A 23,463-nucleotide genomic window follows, 5' to 3' on the forward strand; every position below is an offset into this window, starting at 1 on the left:
AAAAAGTCTGAAGTATTAATTTCTGGAGAACTAAAATCTAAACTCAGTTTCATGGTAGTATTTTTCTACAGTTATGATTACAGGAGTAAATAAGTTTCATCATGATACAATATTACATCAAGTCAGTACGATATCATATCATATCATATCATATCATATCATATCATATCATATCATATCATATCATATCATACTGATATCATAAAATGTGCCACGATACAGTTTGAATCAGATTTGATTCAGGGGCCTGTGATCAATATGAGATGATATCATCTGCACATTTAACATAATTAAAGTCCTGTCGCACATCGAACAATCTGTTGTGAACAGAAGCTCACTGCAACACATTTTTAATACTGCAGTTCTTAAAAACACGTCACTGCTGACTGGGCAGCAGCTCTAACACACCAAACGAGCGAGTGAAGACTGTTATAAAGAAACTAACTGATCAATCTGTAAACCCTGAAGAAATCCTGATAGTTTTACTAAATCTAGTAAGAGGAGGGACAGAGACAAGGAGACATTACAGTGGTGTTAACTTCTTATTATGAATCTGAACGTGTTAACTGACATCTCTGTTTTTCTTATGAAACCCAAAGTTATTCTACACATGTGAGTTAAAAATGTTTGTTGGTGCAACGTCAGTTCTTTCACTGTCTGTTTTGAAGAAATGTAGAGGCAGGAGAGGAATGGGGGAGCGCTTGTTTTGTGTGAACGGGGCAGCAGGCGTCCAGCGAGAGCGGTGCAGCCAGAGACTGGGAGAGAGGAAACAGAGGAAAGTTACAGCGGCAGTTCATTGCCAAAGCCAAAAATGAAACATATGCTCCTCCTAACAAGATATATTGATACGCTGGTGCTGTATTGATTTGCATTTTCAAATTCACGTTCAGCTTTTTACTGTTACAGGTGATCTGAATCGATGCACTCGTATGTTACACATTGAAGTCTCATGCTTCGGATGCATGAAGGAATTGTTACACCCCTGTTAGCGTCTCCTATACATAATCAGGGGCAAAGCAGACAAACCAGACAAACCAGGCCCAGCTGGCTATATAAGGACTGCACCTGTCTTACCTTATTATTTCTTCGGTCATCCTTTCTGTCAGGAAGGCATCGCTGCAGCACAGGTAACATTTTACTGCTTTACTGCCTATCAAACATAGGCACACTTTGAACTTTAAGGCTGGGGGTTAACAAAGAAACAAAATAAAATAGAGGTAATACTGGATACCAGCAGGTGCATTTTCATATCCTGACTATTATGGGATATCAGTTAATTTATAAATGAATTAATGGATCAGAAAACTCACAGGTTGGATTGTATCACAGTTTTAAGTCACAGATCAGATCAGATCAGATCAGCAAAACAAAAATGTTGGTATGAGAGTCGTGTTTTTAAAATCTGTCTGTAATCATCACCGTAGTAAATTAATGTAATAGCAATAATGATATTAATGATAATAATTGAATAAATGATAAGAATTATGTTCTTTTAAAAAAACTATAATAATAATACTGTACAGCAGTCATTCCCAAAGACTGTCAGGACCCACAGGGGTTTTTTATTATTATTTTTTGGGTCACCAAATAAATAAAAGACTGTGGAAGAAATCTAGCAAATTTAAGATTTTACTGATAAGAGGAAAAACTGAGAGCATGTTACTTTTGCCAAAATTCACTTATTATGTCTCATTTATGAAACGGACTAAAATGTCCTACATTTTTTATCCTGATGAGGGGAAATAAAAATAATAAGATGCTAAGCTGTTAACTTAGCCTAAATAAATTTATTTCTTATTTATAAAGTCTTTAAATGTGTATGATTTTGATAAAATGTGTGAAGATAAAACAAGGTGATGCAGAAATATCAGTAAAATGGTCAGGAATGTTTGTTCATGCACAGATTAACTCCTCCTAAGATTTATTGTTGAGGTCTGATTTATTGTTGAGGTCTGAATTTGGTCGTGATGGTTCCTCTTTATTTTGTCGCTTGCTAGTTTTAAGTCTCCCTCAGCTTTAGCGATGGATGTCAAATCTAAAAGACAGAAAAGTCTATGAGGCATTTAGTAACCAATGCAAACTGTGTCCATGTTACCAAACTGAACTTGTTGTGACTTTTATATGTGTTAATCTTCAGTTCTCTGAAGTCATTCATGACGGCACACAGTCACACATGTTCTGGATGAGCTCATGCAGGAAGTTCATTTTGTTGAATGTTTTTCCACAGATGGCGTCAGGTTTTCACCTGGTTTTCTTCCTCTGGATGACCAGCGGACTGTTGATCGCAGGAACGGCAAGTCACATTCAGTATTGATTGAAAGATTTTTAGGTTTGAAGAGCAGGTAGATGAAGTCAGTGTACGTCACTCTGTTGTCTTCTTTTTACTGAAATGATAAAGAAAAAGTCTCTTCAGTGTTTGTGACTTCTATATCACTTCTGCTTGATGCACAGTGAACATCAGAGTTTCATTTTCTCCTCTGTGACAAAACTCACCTCCTCAATATATCGTCTGAACAGAAGAAAAAAACAAAAATGAAATTAAAGCAGAGGAAGATTTACAGAATGAGAGATTCACTCGTTACAGCAGCTCAAGGATCGAAAGTACAAGTTAGAAAAAAGTGTTCAATAATAAAATCAAATATATATGTTTTAAAAAACTATATACACCTTCTACTTGTATGTAGATGATTGTCAGGGCTTTTTATCTGTACTCAATACCTTTAAAGGGATAGTTCACCACAAAATAGAAATTATCTTCTCTTTTCTTTTCTTTTTCTTTTAGCTTTTTAGTTCATAAAACACTAAGCACAATCTAATAAACAATGGAAGTGAATGGGGACCAGTTTTCGAACGTAAAAAACCAACTGGAAAAAAAAACAAAACATAAAATGCCTCCATACTGTTCATTTGGTGTAAACCAAGTCTCCTAAAGTCTTGATATGATGTTTGCACATCACATATTTATTTCATATCTTTTTCCACATGTCATCATGTATAAAAATGACCCAAAATGTATTTGTTGTATACTGTTGCTTTGATAAATCAGTGACAGTGTTGAAGTAAATGTTGTGCAAACTGATTTAATCTTCTTCTCATGTTCACACAGAGCTCAGCCTCTCTTCCACCCGACAGTAAAGGTTGGTAGCTGTGATTTTTTCATACTTGGAATATTTTGATTCTTGGATTTATGATGAAGAAGAATTGTTTCAGAGCGTTCACTTATGAATGATCAGCCTTTTATTTGTTGGATTGTTTCTGATCCAAACGTGTCCAATAACTCAAGTGTCTGGGATAAGGGTGTTTTCTGGAACAGAGCAAGTTTAGAACTTTAAAAAGTTAAAGCAAATCAAAACATTTCATTGATTTCATATATTTCATAAAATTCTCAAAGAATAAATGTTCACCAAATATTTGGAATTAGAGTGTTGGTATTCATTTTTAATGTTTTTTTTTTTTTAGTTCTGTTTTGATTATTGTGGTGTTTTTAATAGTGAATTATTATTTTTGTCTCTACTTGCATGTGGTGAATGTGATTGGTTGCAGACTAACATCCAGTCTCTGTTTAAGACGGTTTCTCACTGATACAAACTGCTGGTCTGATGAAGGTCCAGGACTAAAATGTCATTACGTTGCTCGCCCCTCTCCTTCACACCTGTGTCATCAAATATGTGTGCAAAGTTTTCTTTCTCTCTAAGATTACAAACCCAAAAGACAAAAACACAAATAGTTTGTTGCATCTGTGTTTCTCATGTCCCAATGGAAACATTTTAGAAATCTGCCTCTCCTGGCTGTTCAGTCAACACACTGCACAGCTGTTTGAATCTGTGCAAATGACAGTTACTTTGTGTCTGAACACACCTTTACAGTGAGAGTGTTAATGTGAGAATAACATGTCTTTTATCTAACATACGAACTGTGTCTCAGGTCCCTGCTGTCCTCCTTTCTGGACTAAGTTTGGCTCTCGCTGTTTCCTCTTCCAAAACAAACCCATGACTTTGGATAAAGCAGAGGTACGATATGATACACAACACTCACACACAACAAGACATAATGATGGAACAAGACAAATAAGACACAACACAAATTAAACACAATACAAAAAATATGTTTCAATGAAAACATGACACAAACAAGACACAACAAGGTGAAAACAATGCAACAAGACAAAAAGACGCAACAAGACAAGAGTCTGTGCAGCAGTGATCAGAGATGTAGCTGCAGTATCAAGGTCCCGCCCAGAAATCTGGTCGACTCAGATGTGAAACCTCGTTTTTATAGCATTAAAAAACTAATGAAACCAAAGTGATGAAAAAAATGAACACGTGGACAAACATGACTTAAAATGACAGAAACCATGTTTGAGAAACCTTTATTTGATGTGTACTTTGATTTTTTAATTTGGTCCATGTCCCATCTGCTGACATGTAGGGGGCGGGGTTTATGACCTGTACTGCAGCCAGCCACCAGGGGGCGAACAAGATGCTTTGTCTCCACTTTTGGGGAGCTGTCATGTCGTCAATGACATCATCTTGCACCACATGCATTTCACCCTATCAAAACTAGGATTTGTTTGCTGTAAAGTTATTCTGTCCTCTCTGTTTACATGCACTCACTGCTTCCTTCTCATGTTTGTATCTTTGTCTCCTCTGACAGAGAACCTGTCAGACTCTTGGTGGGAATTTGGCCTCGATCCACAACAGTGAGGAAAACATGTTTGTCAGGGAACTGATTCACAAAGCAACCAACTCATATCCACACACCTGGATTGGAGGCCATGATGGAGTAAAGGTGAGACATTTACCAACACAAAGGGTCTGATATCAGCTGTAGGGTTGCCACCCGTCCCGTAAGATACGGAATCGTCCTTTATTTGACAATTAAATGTACATACGGGACGCAACATTTAATTAAATTTGTTCCGTATTTTCATAAATGTCCAATACACATGTCTGTCACACACACATCAACACTAAATCTAACAATAATGAACAAAATAAAACACAGGAAATACTAAGGCCAGCAAAATTGTTGTGGCGGGATCTACGCAGGACCCCCCCGGTCTGGTGCCTGGCTGCCTACGTGCGTTGCTGTCACCGTTGCCTAGAGACAGACACCACACACCGGCGCTGCTCACAACACCCGCACCTTTTAAAAATGTCCACTACACCCGATACTCCACCATGTTCTCAAAAGCGAAAACGCAAATAAACAAGTTTACAAGTGTTTTTGTTGTGTTTTTTTTTCTGTTTTTTCCTCTTTAAGTAAAAATGTCTCCAGGCTTCACAGAGAGTCCCTACAGCAAGAACAGTTATGCACTTTAAAAGTTACGTTCTCAGTTTATTTAGTTTATATTTTAAAAGTTCATTGTTGCACACTCCACACAAATAGATCTCCTTTAGGTGCTAGTGCTACTGCCATGTGGTAGATCATACAGTATCTCATTAAATAGGTTAATTGATTGACACATTTAAATCTCAAGATGTAATTATAATTATTAATTGTTCCAGGTAGCTTTTAAAGTTGGATTGTTTTTATCGGGGTGAAAAATACCACATAATACATGTATATACTGCCTCTGCCTTTAAAACTCCTTACAGTCGGCTTCAGTCTAATTATATGCTGTGATTTTAATACAGTTACATCAGATAATGACAACAGCTGTCCTTTTTGTTTTTGATTGCATTTCTTTGCCGAAGTTTTTATAGGTGTTTCTATAAGCTTTGTGTAGCAGAGTGGTTCTACAAGCAATTTTGACTGAGCAACTTTTACTTGTAGTTGAGTAATATTTGACCAAGAGTATCTATACTTTGACTCAGTTACTGGGGTTGAGTACTTTGTCTACCACAGAGTATGACTAATTGCTTTCTTGATCACCCCTTTACTAAAAACACTGGCACAAAATAAAACATAGCACTGCTGCGGGCGCCCCACCCCACGGGAGTCGGGCCCGTGGTGGACATGGCCCCGAGGAGCTGTGGTGGGCGTCCCTTATTTTTATTTGTGAAAGGTGGCAACCCTAATCAGCTGTGTCTTGTACTTGTAGGAGTAACCTGTAATTCTTCAAAACTTTCAGGAAGGAAACTGGATGTGGACTGATGGCACCAAGTTTGACTACAGTCCCTGGGCTCTGGGGCAACCGGACAACCATGGAGGAAAAGAACACTGTTTAGTGAACAACTGGCATGGTACAAATCTGTTTTCTGTTCTGATCAATACTGATGATCAGGGTGGGAGGGTCACTTTCAACATATATTCCATAATGACTAATTACTTGTTAAAAGAAATAGTCAGTAACCTAATCCAAGTATCACAATATTAAAGTAAATTAACTTTATTATTTTCTATTACTTTCAGATGACCTCTAACATTAGAGATTGATCTGTGTAGGTGACGTTTGCAGTCGGTCTTACCTGTAAATGTTTTTTAATTAGATTAGAGAGTTTGATTGGCTGGTTTCACTGAGACCAGTGGTGAAGAGTGGTTTACTTGTACACTACTTATGTTACATGTAATCCATTACTCTCTAAGCCTGCTGGTGATGTGAAATCTATAGTGAGGAGTGTCTGCAGCTGTACAGCTGTTAGTCTTCTTTTGATATGTGTAAAGAAGAAGTATTAGAGAAATGACACATCAGAGACATTTTCTGTAAATCTAATCTGTAAAAACACTTTAGTTCTGCTGCACTCAGCACTTTCTTCATGTTCTTACAGGACCGTTCTGGGGTGATGCCCTGTGCACCCACAATCTACATTTTGTTTGTGGAAAGAACCTGTGATGCCTCCTGACTGACTGTCATATCTGCTGTGATGATGTCACTTCCTCCAAGCTGATGGCACTTCCTGTGTCATATCTGGTTTCTCTGACATCAGTGAGCTGTACTGACAGTGTCCTCTGCTGGATTAATGCAAAAAAGGCTTTTTGCAGCTTAAATGCAATGATTTGTTTTGATTTTTTTTGCTTAATTTTCTTACTTTTTCATCAGAGGAAAAGGGGAATAAATCAAATGAAATATCTTGCATTTATTTTAAATTGTAATTTTGGAATGAACTTAAAGTACAAACAAAAGTTTAACTGTCATTAAAAAAAATAAAATTAACTGCATATGTGTGTGTGTGTGTGTGTGTGTGTGTGTGTGTGTGTGTAAAAAGTCTGAAGTATTAATTTCTGGAGAACTAAAATCTAAACTCAGTTTCATGGTAGTATTTTTCTACAGTTATGATTACAGGAGTAAATAAGTTTCATCATGATACAATATTACATCAAGTCAGTACGATATCATATCATATCATATCATATCATATCATATTATATCATATCATATCATATCATATCATATCATATCATATCATATCATATCATATCATATCATACTGATATCATAAAATGTGCCACGATACAGTTTGAATCAGATTTGATTCAGGGACCTGTGATCAATATGAGATGATATCATCTGCACATTTAACATAATTAAAGTCCAGGATTCAGCACCAACAAAACGTAGCAGCACATTTATTTAAACGGAAACTGTCGCACATCGAACAATCTGTTCTGAACAGAAGCTCACTGCAACACATTTTTAATACTGCAGTTCTTAAAAACACGTCACTGCTGACTGGGCAGCAGCTCTAACACACCAAACGAGCGAGTGAAGACTGTTATAAAGAAAGTAACTGATCAATCTGTAAGCTGTAGTAAAGGGTGCACAGTGTTTTCAGACTGAATATGTCCAACAACACGTCCTTCAGAGTGATCCAGGAAGTCCACAGAAAAAAATAAAGTGTCCCAGTGAAGTTTTCTTGTAAGGAAACAAGTCTGTTTACATTTCATGCTTCCTTGAGCCCTAAGAAATACATAAAAATGGTGAGAAGATAAGATTTTTAAAAAAAGTGCTGCGAAATTCAAGAATCTTAAATATAAAACTCAAATGTTCAATAAAAAGTATGTAAGAGATGAAAAGAGGAGGGAATGTGCACTTGTTCACTTGGACAGTGTATTAATTACATCACATAAAAAATAATAAAAAAAAAAATGAGAGGGGAGTAATATTCCAAGAAAAAAATTGTGGTAAATTTATGAGACAAAAACTCAGATATTCTTTAAGATTAAAGCCATAAATTTACAAGAACAAAGTCAGATATTTGTTAAGATTCAAGGGGTAAATTTACAAGAAAAACACTTGGCAATTCTTAAAACTTAAAGTGATAAGTTTACGTGGAAAAAAAAAAGGATATTCTTTAAGATTACAGTCGTAAATTTACGAGAAAAAAAACTTGGATCTTCTTTTAAAGTGACAAATTTACAGATAAAAAAAAAACTTGCTAAACGTGCATTGATGTATTGTAACACACTGAGTTTGATCAAAGCGTCACACAGAGCTGACAACACGACTGCAGACACAAATCACATCCCTTCATTTTCGTCACACAGTAAACAGACATACACACGAAGAAGAGGCCTGATGAAGCGGGACTGACTCTGCAGTCTGCACACGCCGCTTTAAGGAAGCTCGTGATTAAAAGCAGCCATGAATCATTTTATATTATTAGTGTGAAAATATATGTCAGAGGGAGAGTTCGGCGGTGAGTCATACGCTCTGTAAACATGTGCTCTCGTGAGCTCACAAAGGAGTCTGTTTTCCCCTTTTGATAATCTTGGATCATGAAGTAATTTATTAACTTTATCACGGTCGGTCACACCCAGTGAATCTGACTTCCTGGACAGGATCCAGGTGTTTTTCATCTGAAGCAGATAACAGTTCTTGACCCGGACAGATTAAATACAGGAGTCTGTCCCAGCCACCATCAGTCTTACCTGCTACTTACCTGCTACCAACACCATGCTCTGCATCAGCACCCTGCGTGAGTACATGACTGACCGATCTTTGGATTGTGCTCAGATAAGATTTCTGTTATTGTATCTGATTGGAGTTTCAGGGTGCTGGATGTATTTCCATGTACCCACTTAAAAAAGATGCACAGGCGCAGAACAATCAGTTCAGGACAAAACTTTCATTTCAGCAATTTATTTTCTCAAAACATGGCAGAATATTTGTGAACAGAAGCCGACATCAGTTCTCAATAATGCTCTAAAATCAAGGATGTCATTATGAGTTAAGGTTAGCATCACTGTACCAACTGTAATTGAATGCACCCCTTTTCTTTGCTCCCACAGTTCTCTAAAAAACTGGGAAAAGAATCTATAAAAGACTTGATGCTTTTGAGTGTGAACAGCAGTACAGATTTAGACCCGGTGGAACGATTACACTTTTAGAACGTGTGGAGGAAATATGAACAGAAAATAAAGAATATGCAGTGGGTGTGTTCCTGGATTTTAAAAAAGCATTTGACCATAATTTATTATTTAAGGAACTACAAAAAATATGGAATTAGAGTGGCAGCATGTTCAGATTCACAACTATTAAAGATCAAGGCTCAGTGTTTGACTCTTTATTTTGTATTTTCATAATATACGTAAGGTTTCCAAAATATTAAAAAATATATTATTTGCAGATGAGACAAACTTGTTTTGTTGTGTTATGATTTTAAATTAGCAATTAAACAGAAAAACAGTGATATCATTATTTTTTTTTAGATTTTGACTCTCAACTTTAAATGAGGTATTCAGCATCGGGGGACTGACACACACATTTCTGCTATAAATGAGCAAGATCAGTAAAAAAAGATGGCCGCCACAAGTCAAAATCTCTTAAAAAGGCGGGGCTTAGCAGGAAACTGGCAATAACCCGCCGATAGGGGGCGGGACAAAGGCTACAAACATGCATATTATTATTATTATTATTATTATTATTATAGTCACTTTTCTTTTTGTTTAATTTTTAATGTTATTTGCTTCATTGCAGTCCAGATGTTTTAATCCTGGTTCAACCATGTGAAGTACATTCAAGCTCTGCAGAGATATTATTATTTAGAAATGTTTCAGCCTGTTTTGTTTAAAGGAATCCTTCTCAGTAATTCTCAGGTTGGATTTACACAGAAACAAGAAAAAAACAGTGATGTGTCTTTTTCAGTTCTGGCAGCAGCGACCTGTTTGTTCATGACAGCAGGTAAATATCAGAGTGTTTTAATACTCACACATCTTGGTTTTTTATGTTTATGCCTCAGACATCCTTCAGCTCATATTTTCATGTCTGTTTTTCTTAGATGTTTCCTCAGAGACGGTCATCAGCTGTGACAACGGCGTCACTGTTCAGCGTCTCAGCTGCGGTATGACTCCACGTTATGAACTTTAATAAAGCGGAGAGAGATGAAGGAGGATCACCTTCACTCCTCTGTGATGAGTGAGGATGAGGAGTGCGACTCTCCTACAGGATCCACCTCTGATGTTATGAATAATGTGAATATTTATTAATTTCTCTCTCTGTAACAGACAGTGGAGTGATCAGTGTGCAGGCGGCTCTGTATGGACGCAGAGACAGACAGACCTGCAGTGAGGGCAGACCTGCACAACAGCTGTCCAACACAGAGTGCTCTCTGCAGGGAGCTGTGGACGTCCTCAGGAGAAGGTACACACACTGTGGAAGCCATTTAACATGTCTGTTTGTATTTCTATAACACTCGTCACTTCATCCAAGATTCCAAGATGACGTCCCCAAATGTCTTGTTTTGTCCACACCTCAAAAAAATATTCAGTTTACTGTCAGAGAGGAGAAAAGAAACCAGAAAATATTCACATTTAAGAAGCTGGAATCAGAGAATTTAGACTTTTTTTTTCTTAAAAAAAAAAAAAAAAAGACTCATTAGCTAATTAATCGAATATGAAAGTAGTTGTGATTAATTTAATAATAAATTAAGCAAAGCATAAAATCCAAAATGTCTTCACAAGCAAAGACAGTGAAAGAAAGAACTATTGAAGATAACTGGGCATAATTAACTCCATTTAAGACCTAGATGAGAGTTTGACCATTTTCTTATAACTAAATTTCTTACAGCTCTTGAGATAACAGTGAGATCTAAAATTAAACTTTGTGGTCTTAAACGAGATCTTAAATGTGTCTCAGTTTCTCTTAAAGTTTTTTGCTCCATACATTCACCTGAGACGCCTCTGAGCTCAGCAAAAGATCTCCTGCTTTTCTTTAGTTTTGTTCCTTTTTTTCTCCTGGTGAAACAGAAGAGACGTCAAATAAGCTTAAAATAAGAATCTCATTTAATTCTCTTAAGAATGAAAAGACGACAGTTTTCCTCTGGGACAATGTCTGTTGTTTCAGGGTCACAGAACAAAAAACTCATGTTGTATATTAACACAAATGGTATTAATGTCTCTGATATTAGCCAAAGGTGACCTGTATTTATTCTACAGTGTTTTTGTTTTTTCTCTGTGTGTTTCCTGCAGGTGTGACGGCAAGAGAGTGTGTGAACTGAACACATCCGTCGTCCGTACGTCTGATCCCTGCCCTGGAATCTATAAATATTTGGAGACCAACTACACCTGCTTCCCAGCAAGTCAGTCACACGTCTGCAAGAAATTACGGCCGCACTTTATTTTAGCCGTGCAGCTTCCTGGTGTGACCTGGTGTGATATCTAATCTGCTGTGTGCTTCTTTGACAGTCCACCTCGATATCTGTGAGCACTCTGCAGCACAACTATTCTGTGGTTAGATCACTTTTTGTTTTTTATTATGTTTTCACATACACAGCACATTAATAATGCGATAAATATAATGCATAATTATATGTTCACGCGCTCACTTCATCGCTTGTCTCTTGGACTCTTGTTGTCAGATGAAGGGCAGGTCATTCACGTGTACGGTGCTGATTATGGACGCCGTGACAGGACCACATGCTCTTACAAACGTCCCGCCTTTCAAATCCAAAATGTCCTCTGCTCAGGACCCACCAACAAAGTCGCTGAACGGTACCACATTAACTTTACAGCTACAGCTCAATAATATCTGCAGGTTCAGCAGATTTATGATGCCGTCTCTCAAATGACACCCAGAGTTCATATGTCACGTCGCTCTGCATCCACAGATGTAATGGAAAAAACAGATGCATTATCCAGGCGAGTAACTCGGTGTTTGGAGACCCCTGTGTCGGCACGTATAAGTACCTGGAGGTGGCCTACACCTGCTTATGTAAGTAGCCCAGAGGCTGATCTGATGTAATATGAAAAGGAAAATGGTGGTGAAAAAACACATTTGTATATAATGTGGAGCAAAAAATGAGATGTGCTACTTTCTGCTGCACTGTCAGTAAAATGAATATGTTCTGTGTTGTTTTGCAGATCCTGTGTGAACATGTTGTACACAGTTAACACGCAGTAACATCATAATTATTTAAAAATATTCATACTCATCAGTCTGTGATTCAGAGCAACGACACGAGACGTCCTGGATGAAATCAAGAAACCAACAGAACTACATTAAGACTGGGCCAAGTTTTTATTTCATTCACTTTTTTACACTGTATGGATTTAATTTTTTGCATTTTATTGTGTTTTAATGTATTTGTTCACATCATGTAATGCACTTTGTATTTTCCTCTGTATTTGAGAAACTTTCCTTCCTTTGCCTGATCTGTTTCACAGAAACACACTAAAATATCAGTATGATACAGTGAGACTTTAAATCATTCAGATGATGAAATCAACAAACTGAATGAATAAATGAGGTGTGTGACTCTCAGTTTAGAAGTTGTCATGACAGAACTACAGGACAAACATGAAAAAATAAATGTAAATAAAACATGAAATGAAAATTCAAGTTTGATTTTGTGTACAGCAGCTCACCACCACCATACATAAATGTCCCGTTTGGATTTTTTTTTTTCTTACAGTTACTTCCTGTTTTATTTTGGTTTGTCTTCCCTTGTGTGTCTGTTGTTTTACTTCCTGTCTCATCTCTTTTTGGTCATTGATTATTTTCACCTGTGTCTTCAATCCAGTGTCTTTACCTCCTTAGCTGTTAGTTTGTCCTCTGAACTCTCAGTGTCTTCTTGTGGACTTTTTCTTTGCTCTAACTTGGATTTTTGTGTCTCTCTCTGTGTTTGTGTCACTCTTTCATCACCCTGCATGAACATGTTTGACCAATAAGATGTCTTAATGTCTTTCTTCATCTGTGATGAGAAAACATCAGATTTCCACACAGGAGGAAAATTTTGGAGAAAATTTATCCTTTTGAGGATTTATATATGTAGTTTATGAAATGATTTGATTCACTTTAATTTTTTTTAATTTTCTCCTAGAAAACACGCTCGTCTCCGACAAGAATTCACAACTTCATCATAATAGCCAAGAGTTTCATCTTTTTAAATATATTTTCCAGCATAACTGAAGAACTAAACCTCCACCAAAGGTTTAATGCATGTAGAATAGGGTTAATGCACTTGTTGTTGTGGCTGCACTGTGGATATTATTCCTGTCATTCCTGATGCTGTGATGGACTCTCTGACCTGGTCAACATCATCAGGAGACACACTGACATGGGAGGTTCGTCAGCTGATTGAGCTCACCTGAGCCTCTTACCTTAGTGTCTCTGCACTCCTTCCTCAGTTTTGCGTGAGCTCTTTTTGACCCATTCTTAGTCTGGACTCTGACCTGAGACCGGTTCACCATGGGAGTCCCTACCAGGAGCTGTGGGCTCCAGACGACACAGTGTCCCGGGTTCACAGGGACACACAAACGTCTCCACCACAGTCAGGTGATGGTTCCTGTAGAGGGGTAACAAGTAACAAAATTAAAATAAATATAATCTCATTATCATGCAGAAAGAAAAGAGAGAAAACTGTTTGGATCAGATTTGTTAAACTGAACTGTTCAGATGTAGAAATGGTTTTTTTTGCCTTGAGATTTTATGAAATTAGTGTTACTTCATCGTAACCTCATTGCAAACATTTTAAGTTTCCTCTTTCAGCGTGTTGCAACTCATTAAAAAAGACATTTTGGGGTCCGTGTACCTTCCGTTCATTCTATTTCCAATTCTGAAACGCAAATCGGAAAACAAAAAAACAGGCATTTTTAGTTTTCCAATATATGTAGCAGATTTTAAAACAAACAAATATTTTTAAATTCTTTTGTGTGTATTTTATCTTCATTATTCTTTATATTCATATTCATTCTTTATTCATATTGTCTTTCAGAGCCGCAATATCGCAACAGGCCACTGTACTGTACTGTAGGCGCTAGGCATGATGGGAGCATCACTTCATCCACCTCTCTTCTTACCCTGATGCCCCCATCACTCTGGAACAGGGTAAATCTGGACTCATCAGACCACATGACCTTTTTCCATTGATCCACAGTCCAATCTTTATGCTTTCTAGCAAACTGAAGCCTTTTTCTCTTATCATCCTCACTTAAGGCTACACAGCTGTTTAGTCCCGATCCCTTCAGTTCTCTTCACATTGTTTGTGTGGAAATGTTCTTACTTTCATTATTAAACACAGCTGTGAGTTCTACTGTTGATTTTTTATGATTTGATTTCACTAAATGTTTCATTCAAGATATTTTTCCGACCACATTTCTTCCTTGAAGATGATGGTTCACCTTCCTTCCAGGTTTTAATAATGTGTTGGACAGTTCTTAACCCAGTTTTAGTAGTTTCATTAATCTCCTGAGTTGTTTTCTTTGCTTGATGCAGGACAATAATTTGACTCTTCTGAAACAGAGGAACATCTTTTGTCTTCTGACATGGTTGTTTAAGAAATGAGAAGCTGCTCACTGCATCAGTTAGAGTTCAATAACTGGTTACCAGCTGAAACATATTAATCACTGCAGTGATTATCCAGTGGAAGGATCTGACCTGTTTCATTAGTTAAATCCAGGAGGTAACTGCATTCTCTTCATATCTGAATTGTTGAAATGACAAGTTTTTGACTTGTCAATAGGGTTTGAAGTCATAATTATGATTTGAAAATCCATTTTTTCTGATCTGACTTGGCACTTATTAATAAAGAACCCAAAAACACCTTCTGACGCCTCACATCAATCAGAAGAACTTTGTTGAATGTAATTAAAACCACTTTTAATAAAATACAAAACAGTTTGTATATAACAATTTATTTAAACAGTAGCAATCTAGGATATTTGGTCCCCTGGTTTAAAAACAACAGTACAACATTTTTCAGATCCAGTTATTAACTCTTGAAATTGGAAAACAAAGGAACATAAAAATATTTTGGTTTTCTTTAAAGTTTAACATGTACATACAGAATGGCAACTGAAAAAAAAAAGTGACTGACGTGTTCTCCACAGAAATCAGACCCATTATTTTGACAAAATTGTAACAGATCAAAGTGCTGGGTTTCTTTTCTTAAACAGAGACCTTCAGCACATCATCTTCTTTTATTTCCTGTCTTATTAAACGTGACATAAAGAGCTACAGTAGCTGTAATAATCCCACATCTTGTAACTGATACTCATAACAGCAGTTTTAATCCAGATTAGGATTCAGTGAAAGTAGAAAATTACAAAAGTCATGTACACAAAAATAAAAGATTCTCTATGTGTCATAACCTTTGGACATTTCTGTTCTAAAAAATATTCATTACACGGGGCTTAATTTTAAATATTGTACATTAAAAACAAATGATGTCAGAGCAACATGTTGTCCAACAGTTTGTAAAAACTATCCTGTATGAATGAAGGAATGAGTGAATGAGTGAGTGAATGGCTTTAAAGGTTTCAGAAAGAGGCACAAATAGAGTTCAGTAGAGTTCACACTAGACACTGCAGCAACTCTCTTTTAAGAAGAGAAGAAGAAGAAAACGTCTAAAAAGCAAGGAATGGTGAGAAGTTTTCTAAAGTGTCCATGGCAGATCGGTCACTTTATACATCATCTATCTCCTCTTCGTCTTCGTAGTATCGGTTTCGTTTGATCATCTCCTCCACAGACAGCGCCTCCTCATCCTGCTCCTCCTGCTGCTGCTCCTCTTTATCCTCCACCTCCTCGCTGTCCCAGAAGCCCACGTCCTGAGACGAGCGGCTGGCCTCCACCTCTCCGTCAGGAGACAAGATTTCTGTCGGCGTCTCCGGTCGTTTCAGGGGCGGCATCTCTTCCTCTAACACACCTCCATCATCCTCCTCCTCCATCTCCTCCTCCTCACGCGCAGGCTGTTCATCCGGGGTGTCGTCTTCCTCCTTGGTGAGATGGTGGTTCTCGCTCTTCATGTCTCCGTCCTGCTCCTCCTCTCCAGAGCTGGTGTGGACGTCCACACAGCTGTCCTCAGTGGGAGTCTGGCTGTTTGACGACTGGCCGCTGTGCTGCAGCTCCATGCTGGACGCTTCAGGACTCGCAGGAGGGGGCGGAGTCTGTCTTCTGGCCTCAGGAGCGGGAGTGTTGCCGGATTGTCCTGCCAGTGTGAAGGGTAAGCTCCGCTCCTTCAGGGAGGAGGTGCGGCGCAGGCAGGGCGTCTCTCTGGTCTGTTCAGTGGGTGAGGAGGGGGAGTCGTCCTCTGGGGGCCACTTGGCTCGAACGGGCTTGCTGGCGGAGCCGCCGTCTGTGGTCACTGTGGCTCCGCTGCGGCTGGGCGTGTCCTCCAGATCTGATCTTGGCGGCCAGGAGATCTTCAGCCTGCGCGTCTCAGTGGGTCTGTCTGTCTTCTCTGATGACCCTTGTCCCAGAGCCTCCATGGTGGCGGTCAGCACGTTGACTTTAGCCAGCGGGGAGTCCTCCACGGTGGGGCTCTCCATGTCTGAGGCCGGGCTCTGGGTCTTTGGCTTGGTCTGAGTGCTGGACTGAGGGGACGTCTCTCCACTGTCCCCTTTGCCCTCCCACAGCTCTTTGTGGGGCCGGTGGCCGAAGCCCTCGTCGTAGTTTCCTTTGGCCTTGAAGAGCTGGCAGAAGTGCGGCTTGCAGTAGACGTTGTTGTGCAGGGAGGCATAGTTCGCCAAACTGGTCAGAAGAGGAACAATAAAAAACCAAAGATGTAAGACGTGACGACAAAGTGAGAAATTATTATATCTGTCAAATTCTTAAAGGCTCAGGATGAGTCAGCTGATGATCAGTTTTCCATAAACACGGTTGTCCAAGTTAAAGTTAAGGCTTTAATACCTTTTTAATGCTCACTCTAAAAAAAACCTGTAGTGCTGTTTATCCATCTGGATAGTTTTGGTGTGAGTTACAGAGTTTTGGAGAAAACAGCTGAATGTTAGGATTAAGTTTGTTCCTATTGACAAATTTCCGTGTTGATTAAACAAAAGTTTGACTGGTTGACTAGTTTAAAAGTAAGAAAACACTTAGGGACGGTCAGTGACATCATATTCGTTTGCAGAGTGTGGCTAATGTTAGCAGTGCTAGCAGCAACAGCCTGCTCTCCTTGCAGGTCAACGTCCAAATTAGAGCTGCAACTTTTAGTCTAGCAAAAGAAATTTAGTTGCCAACTGTTTTGATAATCGATTACTTGTTTTTCATGCAGAAACGTCAATTATTTTCTGTCCAGACTTTTTTGTTGAGTTGAGAAGTTGAGAATTTTGGAGATAACGGCTGTAGAGATTTCTGCCTTGTCTCCAGTATAATGAAACAAGATGCCGCTCAACTTGAGGTGCTCAAAGCACCAAAAAAATACTTTTGAAAAATTCCAAATCAGTGTCTCTTTACAGAAATCTTGACTCAGTTACTCAAGATAATCCACAGACCTTGTTGTTTCATGCAGGAACTACTTTTCTTTCTACATAGAATCTCTTTCTTTTAGGAGAAAATAGTTCCTCACAACAAGTGAGGTGTGTGCAAGATCTCGAGTAACCAGGTCATAATATCTGGAAAAAGACATTACAGCTGGTTCCGGTACACGTGTGACGGCGCAGTCACCGAACTGCCGCGGCTCACACGCTGTGGCGTCCACACAGGCTGCGTTTCAGCTGCTGAAAGAGAGAAAGAAAAACTGCCCTGCATCTATTTTGTCATGTCTGTGACATACAGATGTAGACAAAGAAACTGTAATGAGGTGTCCTGTTGCTGATGTAATGTTGATACGACTGTCAACAGATCGTTTTTAATGTGTATTTTTGTCAAGAACCGCAAACGTCACTCTGAAAAACATGTGAGCCTCTGTATCTCTAGGTGAAGCGTGGCTGCAGCTGTGTGGACGCTCCAACGTGTTAATATGGGCACCAAATATAATTACTGGTGCTTCGAGCATCACGAGCCGAGTGCCACTCCATTACATCTCTACAGCTGATATTTCCAAAACTCTGCAACTCACATAAAAAAGATCTACGTGGATAAACGGCATTACAGGACAGAGGAAAAATATTTTTTTCAGTTCAGTTTTGATTAGTTTTAGTATTAGTTTTGTTTAAAATAACAATAATATGGAGGGCACAAAGTTGTGTTGAAGGTATTACAATACAAACAACACAACAACACTGTGAATGCCATCAACTCACAGTTGTGTAGACATCCCACTGTCAAATGTGACCAAATTGACACAAACTAACACTAAAGACATTTTAATTTCATTTTAGTCGTCATCATCATCATGTTCGTGTCGTCCTCACCTCAGTTTGGTGTTGCAGTGTGAGCAGCGGAAGCAGGAGCTGTGGTAGACGTTCTGATTGGCCACCAGCCTCTCCAGAGGGTAAACAGTCTTCGTACAGGACACACACGTCTCCCTCACGGGCAGCCGGAAGCTCTGCACGCACGCACACAAACACACACACACACACACAAAGTTAAGTCATTAATTCGCACACAACGTTTCTGTGTATTTTCTATATTAAGGTGCTTCTGTTGTGACTCACTTTGGAAGACTTGAGCTGAGAGGAGTCTCTCTGATTGAAGGATGCAGGGGAGCCTGAGGCAGAGCCTGTGGGATACACAAGGACCAGTATGAGAACAGGCAGTGACGTTTTCTGACCACTAGATGGAGCCGTTTCCATGTTTAATACACCAAACTGACATGAAGACGCTCTGGAATCCAAAATGAAGCGGTGCTTTGTTTCTGAGTGACTCTTACAGACTGGATCACCTACATTTCATATTTAGAATAATCTACTTCAGGTGTTTTCCATTAGCTTCGACTCAAACATCCACTCTAATGATGGTCAAAGTGCCAAGTTCTCATTAGAGGAGAACATTCCTGTCATACAGAGTCACATGAAGACGTGGAAAGTAAATTACCGTTGCTCTCTGAGGTGAAACCTTTCCCGTTGTTTGGTTCAGACTCTGGACTCTGGAACAAGAGACGAGAGGATGTGAAGAAAACAAAAATCAATCCGGTTCATTTAATGAACTGTTCTACACCACAAACTGTCACATAATTGGACGCAGCGAGCTTTACAGATAAACAATGCAGCAAAAAATCCTCCATGTCTGAAATATCAAGTCGTTTATAATCATTTAAATCACACAAGCGAGCAGAAACTGAAGGTTTTATCTTAAAGTCCTCACCATGTCCAGAGAGAACGGAGGAACGTTCTCCTTCTGCTTCCCACAGAACCCGTCCAGCTGATCGCTCTGAGAGACAAGAACACAAGACAGACAAAGTATAAAACTGTTAGCCCACAGAGCTCCTTTAAGACATGACCGACTCTCATCACTGATGATTTGACCGTCTGAGCTGCCTGCGGCCGGTTTATTTGCGTACGTCTCTGTGGTGAGATGCGTCTTGGCCGCCTCCAGTCCAGAGTTAGTTTGGGTGATTGGATTTGACTACAGGACAAAGCTGTCAAAGCTTTAGTGCCAGACAGAGAAGTGGAGTATGTTGTAATACAGAGAGGCACTGTGGTGCTTTCAGGTGCATGAGGAAAGTTGGATATTGGGACTTAGGGCAGGAGAGGGATTTAGTGTTGGACTTTAATAAAACTGGAGACTCACAAGTGACATTAAAAAAAAGGATGAATTGAAGGAGATAAGTAGTTTGGGAACTTTTAGAACCTTGTTTAGGTCAAGATCCAGAAACACTGGAACCCACAATTCCCATAATGCAGCTGGTAAAAATCTACATTCGACTTTCTGTTGAGTATTGAGGTACCTGGAGGCTCTTATATCTGGAGCTGCAACGATTAATCGATTATTAAAATAATTGACAACTGTTTTGATAATCAATCATTTTGGGTCTTTTTTAGAATAAAAAATGTCCAAATTCCAAAATTTTCTGGTGTCTTTAATCCTCTATGACAGTAAAGTGAATATCTTTGTGTTCTGAACAAAACCAGCAACAGTGACCAACATTTTTCACCATTTTACAAACCAAACCACTGATCAATTAATGGAGAAAATAATCAACTGATTATTTGATGAATAATAATCGCTCTACTTCTATCTGCTACTGACTCTTTACTAAAGTCATAAAATGTCAGACAAAATACAACTTACTGTTTATCTTTCCTTTATATTTTTACTAGATTTACTGTTATGCACCGAGGTAAATTTAAAGGGAAAATGCTGCATCAGACTTTATTACATTACAGTGTAAAAAAATAAATAAATAAAATAAGAACATTAAATAGGTCACACGTGCAACAAATTATCTCATGGTGATAAAAAAACTCTGTGGAAATTAGTCGCCCACATTCCTCACATTCATACTGGGACAAAAGACAAGGACACACTGCTGCTGCTGCTGCTGCTGTCTGTCTGTCCAGGTGCTCAGACACATTCACTCACTTTTCTACACACTTTACATACATATGAGTGCAGTCCAGCCCTCCACACGTTTAAAACACACACTCCTCCTGCATCGCTTACAACAGATAAGCAGCTGGTGGGACTGCAGTTGTCTAAAGGACATCCTGTGTTCTTTAAAGAGGTCCAGTGAGTCAGGCAGACTAGACCAACATGACTACACAGTCATGGAGAGGAGGGGGGCTGGCAGCTTAACAAGGGTGTGTGTGTGTGTGTGTGTGTGTGTGTGTGTGTGTGTGTGTGTGTGTGTGTGTGTGTGTGTGTGTCTTGTATGTTACTTGGCAATAAACCTGATTCTGAGTTTAAAGAATGTGAAGTTTCCGAGGTCAAGTTTAAATAAAGATGCAATTATAGACAGTTGTCCTGCCGTGGAACTGACGTTTATTGTCTGATATCGTCGCCACAACATGAGAGCATTGGTTTCCAACCTGGGTGTCCTGACCCCCACTAGGGGTCGTCAAAGCTCCAAGATAGGGTCAGAAAGCCCTCTTGATTTTAAGGGTGCAAGAATTTTGTAAGTATACATGTCTCAGGATTTAATTCATTTCTGTGAAGACAACTCTGAATCTGAAGGAACAGTTTACCCCAAAATCAAAAATATACTCTCATTATATTAGCGCAAACCTCCAAATCTCGTTTTGACTTTTTAATTCTTTTTTTTTTCATAAATTAATGCTATTGGTCACCGTTTACATCTGATTGTGATTCTTACAAATATTTATCTGTTGAGAAGTTTTAAAAAGAGCTTCTAACTTTAACTAAGGAGCATTCAGTTAGTTTAAAACAGGATGTTTTTCATTTCCTTAACAGTAATAACTTTGCTCGACAGTGACGTCATATATTTTCCCTCTGGCCTGTAGTGTTATTTATCCATCCAGATTGTTTTGATGCGAGTTGCAGCATTTTGGAGGCATCAGACCTAGAAATGGCGCTTGACTTGTGGTGCTCAAAGCTCCAAAACTCTACTAAAAAGAAATTAGTTCCAGTAGATTTTACCATAGAAAGAAAATAGTTCCGACATGACACTAATCACAACAAGGTCTGTGGATTATCTTGAGTAACTGGGTCATGATTTCTGGAAAGAGACGCTGGTGTTTAATTTTTCAAATGTAGTTTTTGGTGCTTTGAGCAGTTAGTCCCATTATATAGGAGAGAAGACAGACATCTCTACAGCTGATATCTGCAAAACTCTGCAACTCACACCATAAAAAAATCTAGATGGATAATCAGCACTACGAGTAAGAGGAAAAATATGTATTAATGATTTTTGGATTTTATTTTCACTGCTGTTTGAGGGTTAAACTGGAGGCGACAAGTCTGCAGAAAATGAAACGTGTTGTTTTGGAGGAAGATTGACAGGAGTACTCACACTGACTGAGGTGGGAGTGACTTCCTGTTTGGAGATGGCAGCTTGGTAGAGGGCCATCCTGTCCCGGAGAGGAGTCGACTCTGCAAGACTTCCATCTGGAGAAACACACAGCATGGAGAAAGTCAGAATTAAACCTCCACCACAGATCAGCAGACCGAAACAACTCATTCTCCTTGAGGTTTTTTGGGCAAAGTTAATGATGTCCAGAAGCACATCACGGCTGAGATTTGCTCTTTCAAACTGGTTACAGATATTCAAATTCAGCAGAAATTCAGTTTTATAGCATCTGCATATTTTCAGCCCATTATTGGGAACATTTGTTGAATTCTGAAATTCTGAATCACACAACAACAACCGCTGTTGATGAGGATTTATTCATTTTTTCTTCCACCCGTCCCGGTTCAGACGGAGTGCAGACTGTACTGGTTAGTCATGCAGCGCAGGCCACGGACGGGAACATGAGGTCAGGAGTCGTGTGCGGTGCGGAGGGGAAACAGCGGTTTGTCTCTTCCTGTCTGCTGATCACAGGGGTTCTACAGTACAGCCGTCCGTGTCGCCACTTCTGAGAAGGATGTAATCCACCCAGAGGAAGGCAGGACGGCGAGGACGCCGGTGTTTTGGAGGATATTGTTTGTGGCTGATTGAAAAGTACCAGAGAACAATGCTGGAGGTGCAGAGAAAGCGACTCAAAAAAAGCCTTGTAAAAGTGAAACCATTAGAGCAGTGCATGTTTTTCCCTTTGACATAAAATGTTTAGTATATATACTGAATATTTTCCTTTACATTTGTTTTAAAAGTTCTGGATCACAGAAGTATTGGACTTAGAGTCATCAAAAGCAAGCGGACACCTTTTTTTAGATTATTTTTTGGACTTTTGACTTTGCTACAAAAAAAAACCACATGTATTCTTTGAGGATTTGCATTTACAAAATATATGAAATTTCTAAACTTGCTCTGTGCCAGAAAACACTTTTCCCAGACAAGAAATCACAACTAAAAACAATTTAAAAATGTGTTACAACACCTACTGATAACATAGGTATAAGAAATGTGCTATTATTATCATCTTTGTCTTAAAATTGTTTTTTTTAAGAAAAATTTGGCCCTTTTGTCCCAGATTTCTGTTTCTGTTTTACAAAAACATAATTTAATCAGGCATAAAAAGGGCTAGCTCTATCCATCCTGAAGACCTCTGTCTCACTTCCTGGTTCAAAAAAGCGGGAATACTGCTCAAGTACTGACAAACTTTCCATTGTAAGTCAAATTCATTCAATATTATTGCTATAAGATGTGTCTCAAGAATGACATGTCAACTCTGTAACCCTTCTAAATCAAAGCTAAATAAGAATTAAAGTTTAAAAAAAAATGTGCATTTTGATATTTTCTACTTGCTCACTAAAAAAATGAAAAATCTAACTCCATAAGATTGTCCATCTGATGGAGTCTACATTTAATAAAAACTTGTAACAGACCAACCTCCTAGTGATTAAACAGCCAAGAATTTGATCTTTTAAAA

The 23,463-nt window shown here is 38.7% G+C and overlaps 3 protein-coding genes across 8 annotated transcripts in view; 2 read left to right on the plus strand and 1 right to left on the minus strand.

Moving 5' to 3' along the window:
- Positions 1–463: 463 nt before the first annotated feature.
- LOC146324612 (galactose-specific lectin nattectin-like) lies at positions 464–4,822 on the plus strand. The gene is made up of 5 exons (XM_084720201.1): positions 464–1,127; positions 2,228–2,293; positions 3,107–3,137; positions 3,925–4,010; positions 4,654–4,822. Exons 2-5 carry the CDS (start codon positions 2,228–2,230, stop codon positions 4,816–4,818), a joined length of 348 nt encoding a protein of 115 aa, XP_084576327.1. The 5' UTR covers positions 464–1,127; the 3' UTR covers positions 4,819–4,822.
- A 3,684-nt stretch (positions 4,823–8,506) lies between these two features.
- On the plus strand, positions 8,507–12,311 carry LOC146324613 (L-rhamnose-binding lectin SML-like). 3 transcript variants are annotated; one of them, XM_084720198.1, is made up of 9 exons: positions 8,507–8,858; positions 9,860–10,063; positions 10,161–10,223; positions 10,387–10,522; positions 11,350–11,459; positions 11,566–11,610; positions 11,739–11,871; positions 11,988–12,091; positions 12,241–12,311. In XM_084720198.1, the coding sequence occupies exons 2-9, from the start codon at positions 9,931–9,933 to the stop codon at positions 12,249–12,251; spliced, it is 735 nt and encodes a 244-aa protein (XP_084576324.1). In that variant the 5' UTR covers positions 8,507–8,858; positions 9,860–9,930; the 3' UTR covers positions 12,252–12,311. The 3 variants fall into 3 exon arrangements, with proteins under 3 accessions (XP_084576324.1, XP_084576325.1, XP_084576323.1); XM_084720199.1 differs by having other exon boundaries at positions 8,511–8,858; positions 10,028–10,063; XM_084720197.1 differs by lacking the exon at positions 8,507–8,858 and having other exon boundaries at positions 9,793–10,063.
- Positions 12,312–14,996: 2,685 nt separating this feature from the next.
- The window catches only part of LOC146324614 (LIM domain and actin-binding protein 1-like), a 31,212-nt gene continuing 22,745 nt past the window's right edge, over positions 14,997–23,463 (minus strand). For all 4 annotated transcript variants that reach the window (XM_084720202.1, XM_084720205.1, XM_084720203.1 and 1 more), the window contains 6 exons: positions 21,948–22,042; positions 19,343–19,408; positions 19,073–19,124; positions 18,694–18,758; positions 18,451–18,584; positions 14,997–16,846 (listed from right to left, as the gene is read on the minus strand). In XM_084720202.1, coding sequence (XP_084576328.1) covers positions 15,781–16,846; positions 18,451–18,584; positions 18,694–18,758; positions 19,073–19,124; positions 19,343–19,408; positions 21,948–22,042 — 1,478 coding nt within the window. In that variant the 3' untranslated portion in view covers positions 14,997–15,780. The remainder of the gene's footprint in view (positions 16,847–18,450; positions 18,585–18,693; positions 18,759–19,072; positions 19,125–19,342; positions 19,409–21,947; positions 22,043–23,463) is intronic.

The sequence above is a fragment of the Lutjanus erythropterus genome, chromosome 6, assembly GCF_056507025.1.
Source record: "Lutjanus erythropterus isolate fLutEry1 chromosome 6, fLutEry1.hap2, whole genome shotgun sequence".
Lineage (NCBI taxonomy): Eukaryota > Metazoa > Chordata > Actinopteri > Lutjaniformes > Lutjanidae > Lutjanus > Lutjanus erythropterus.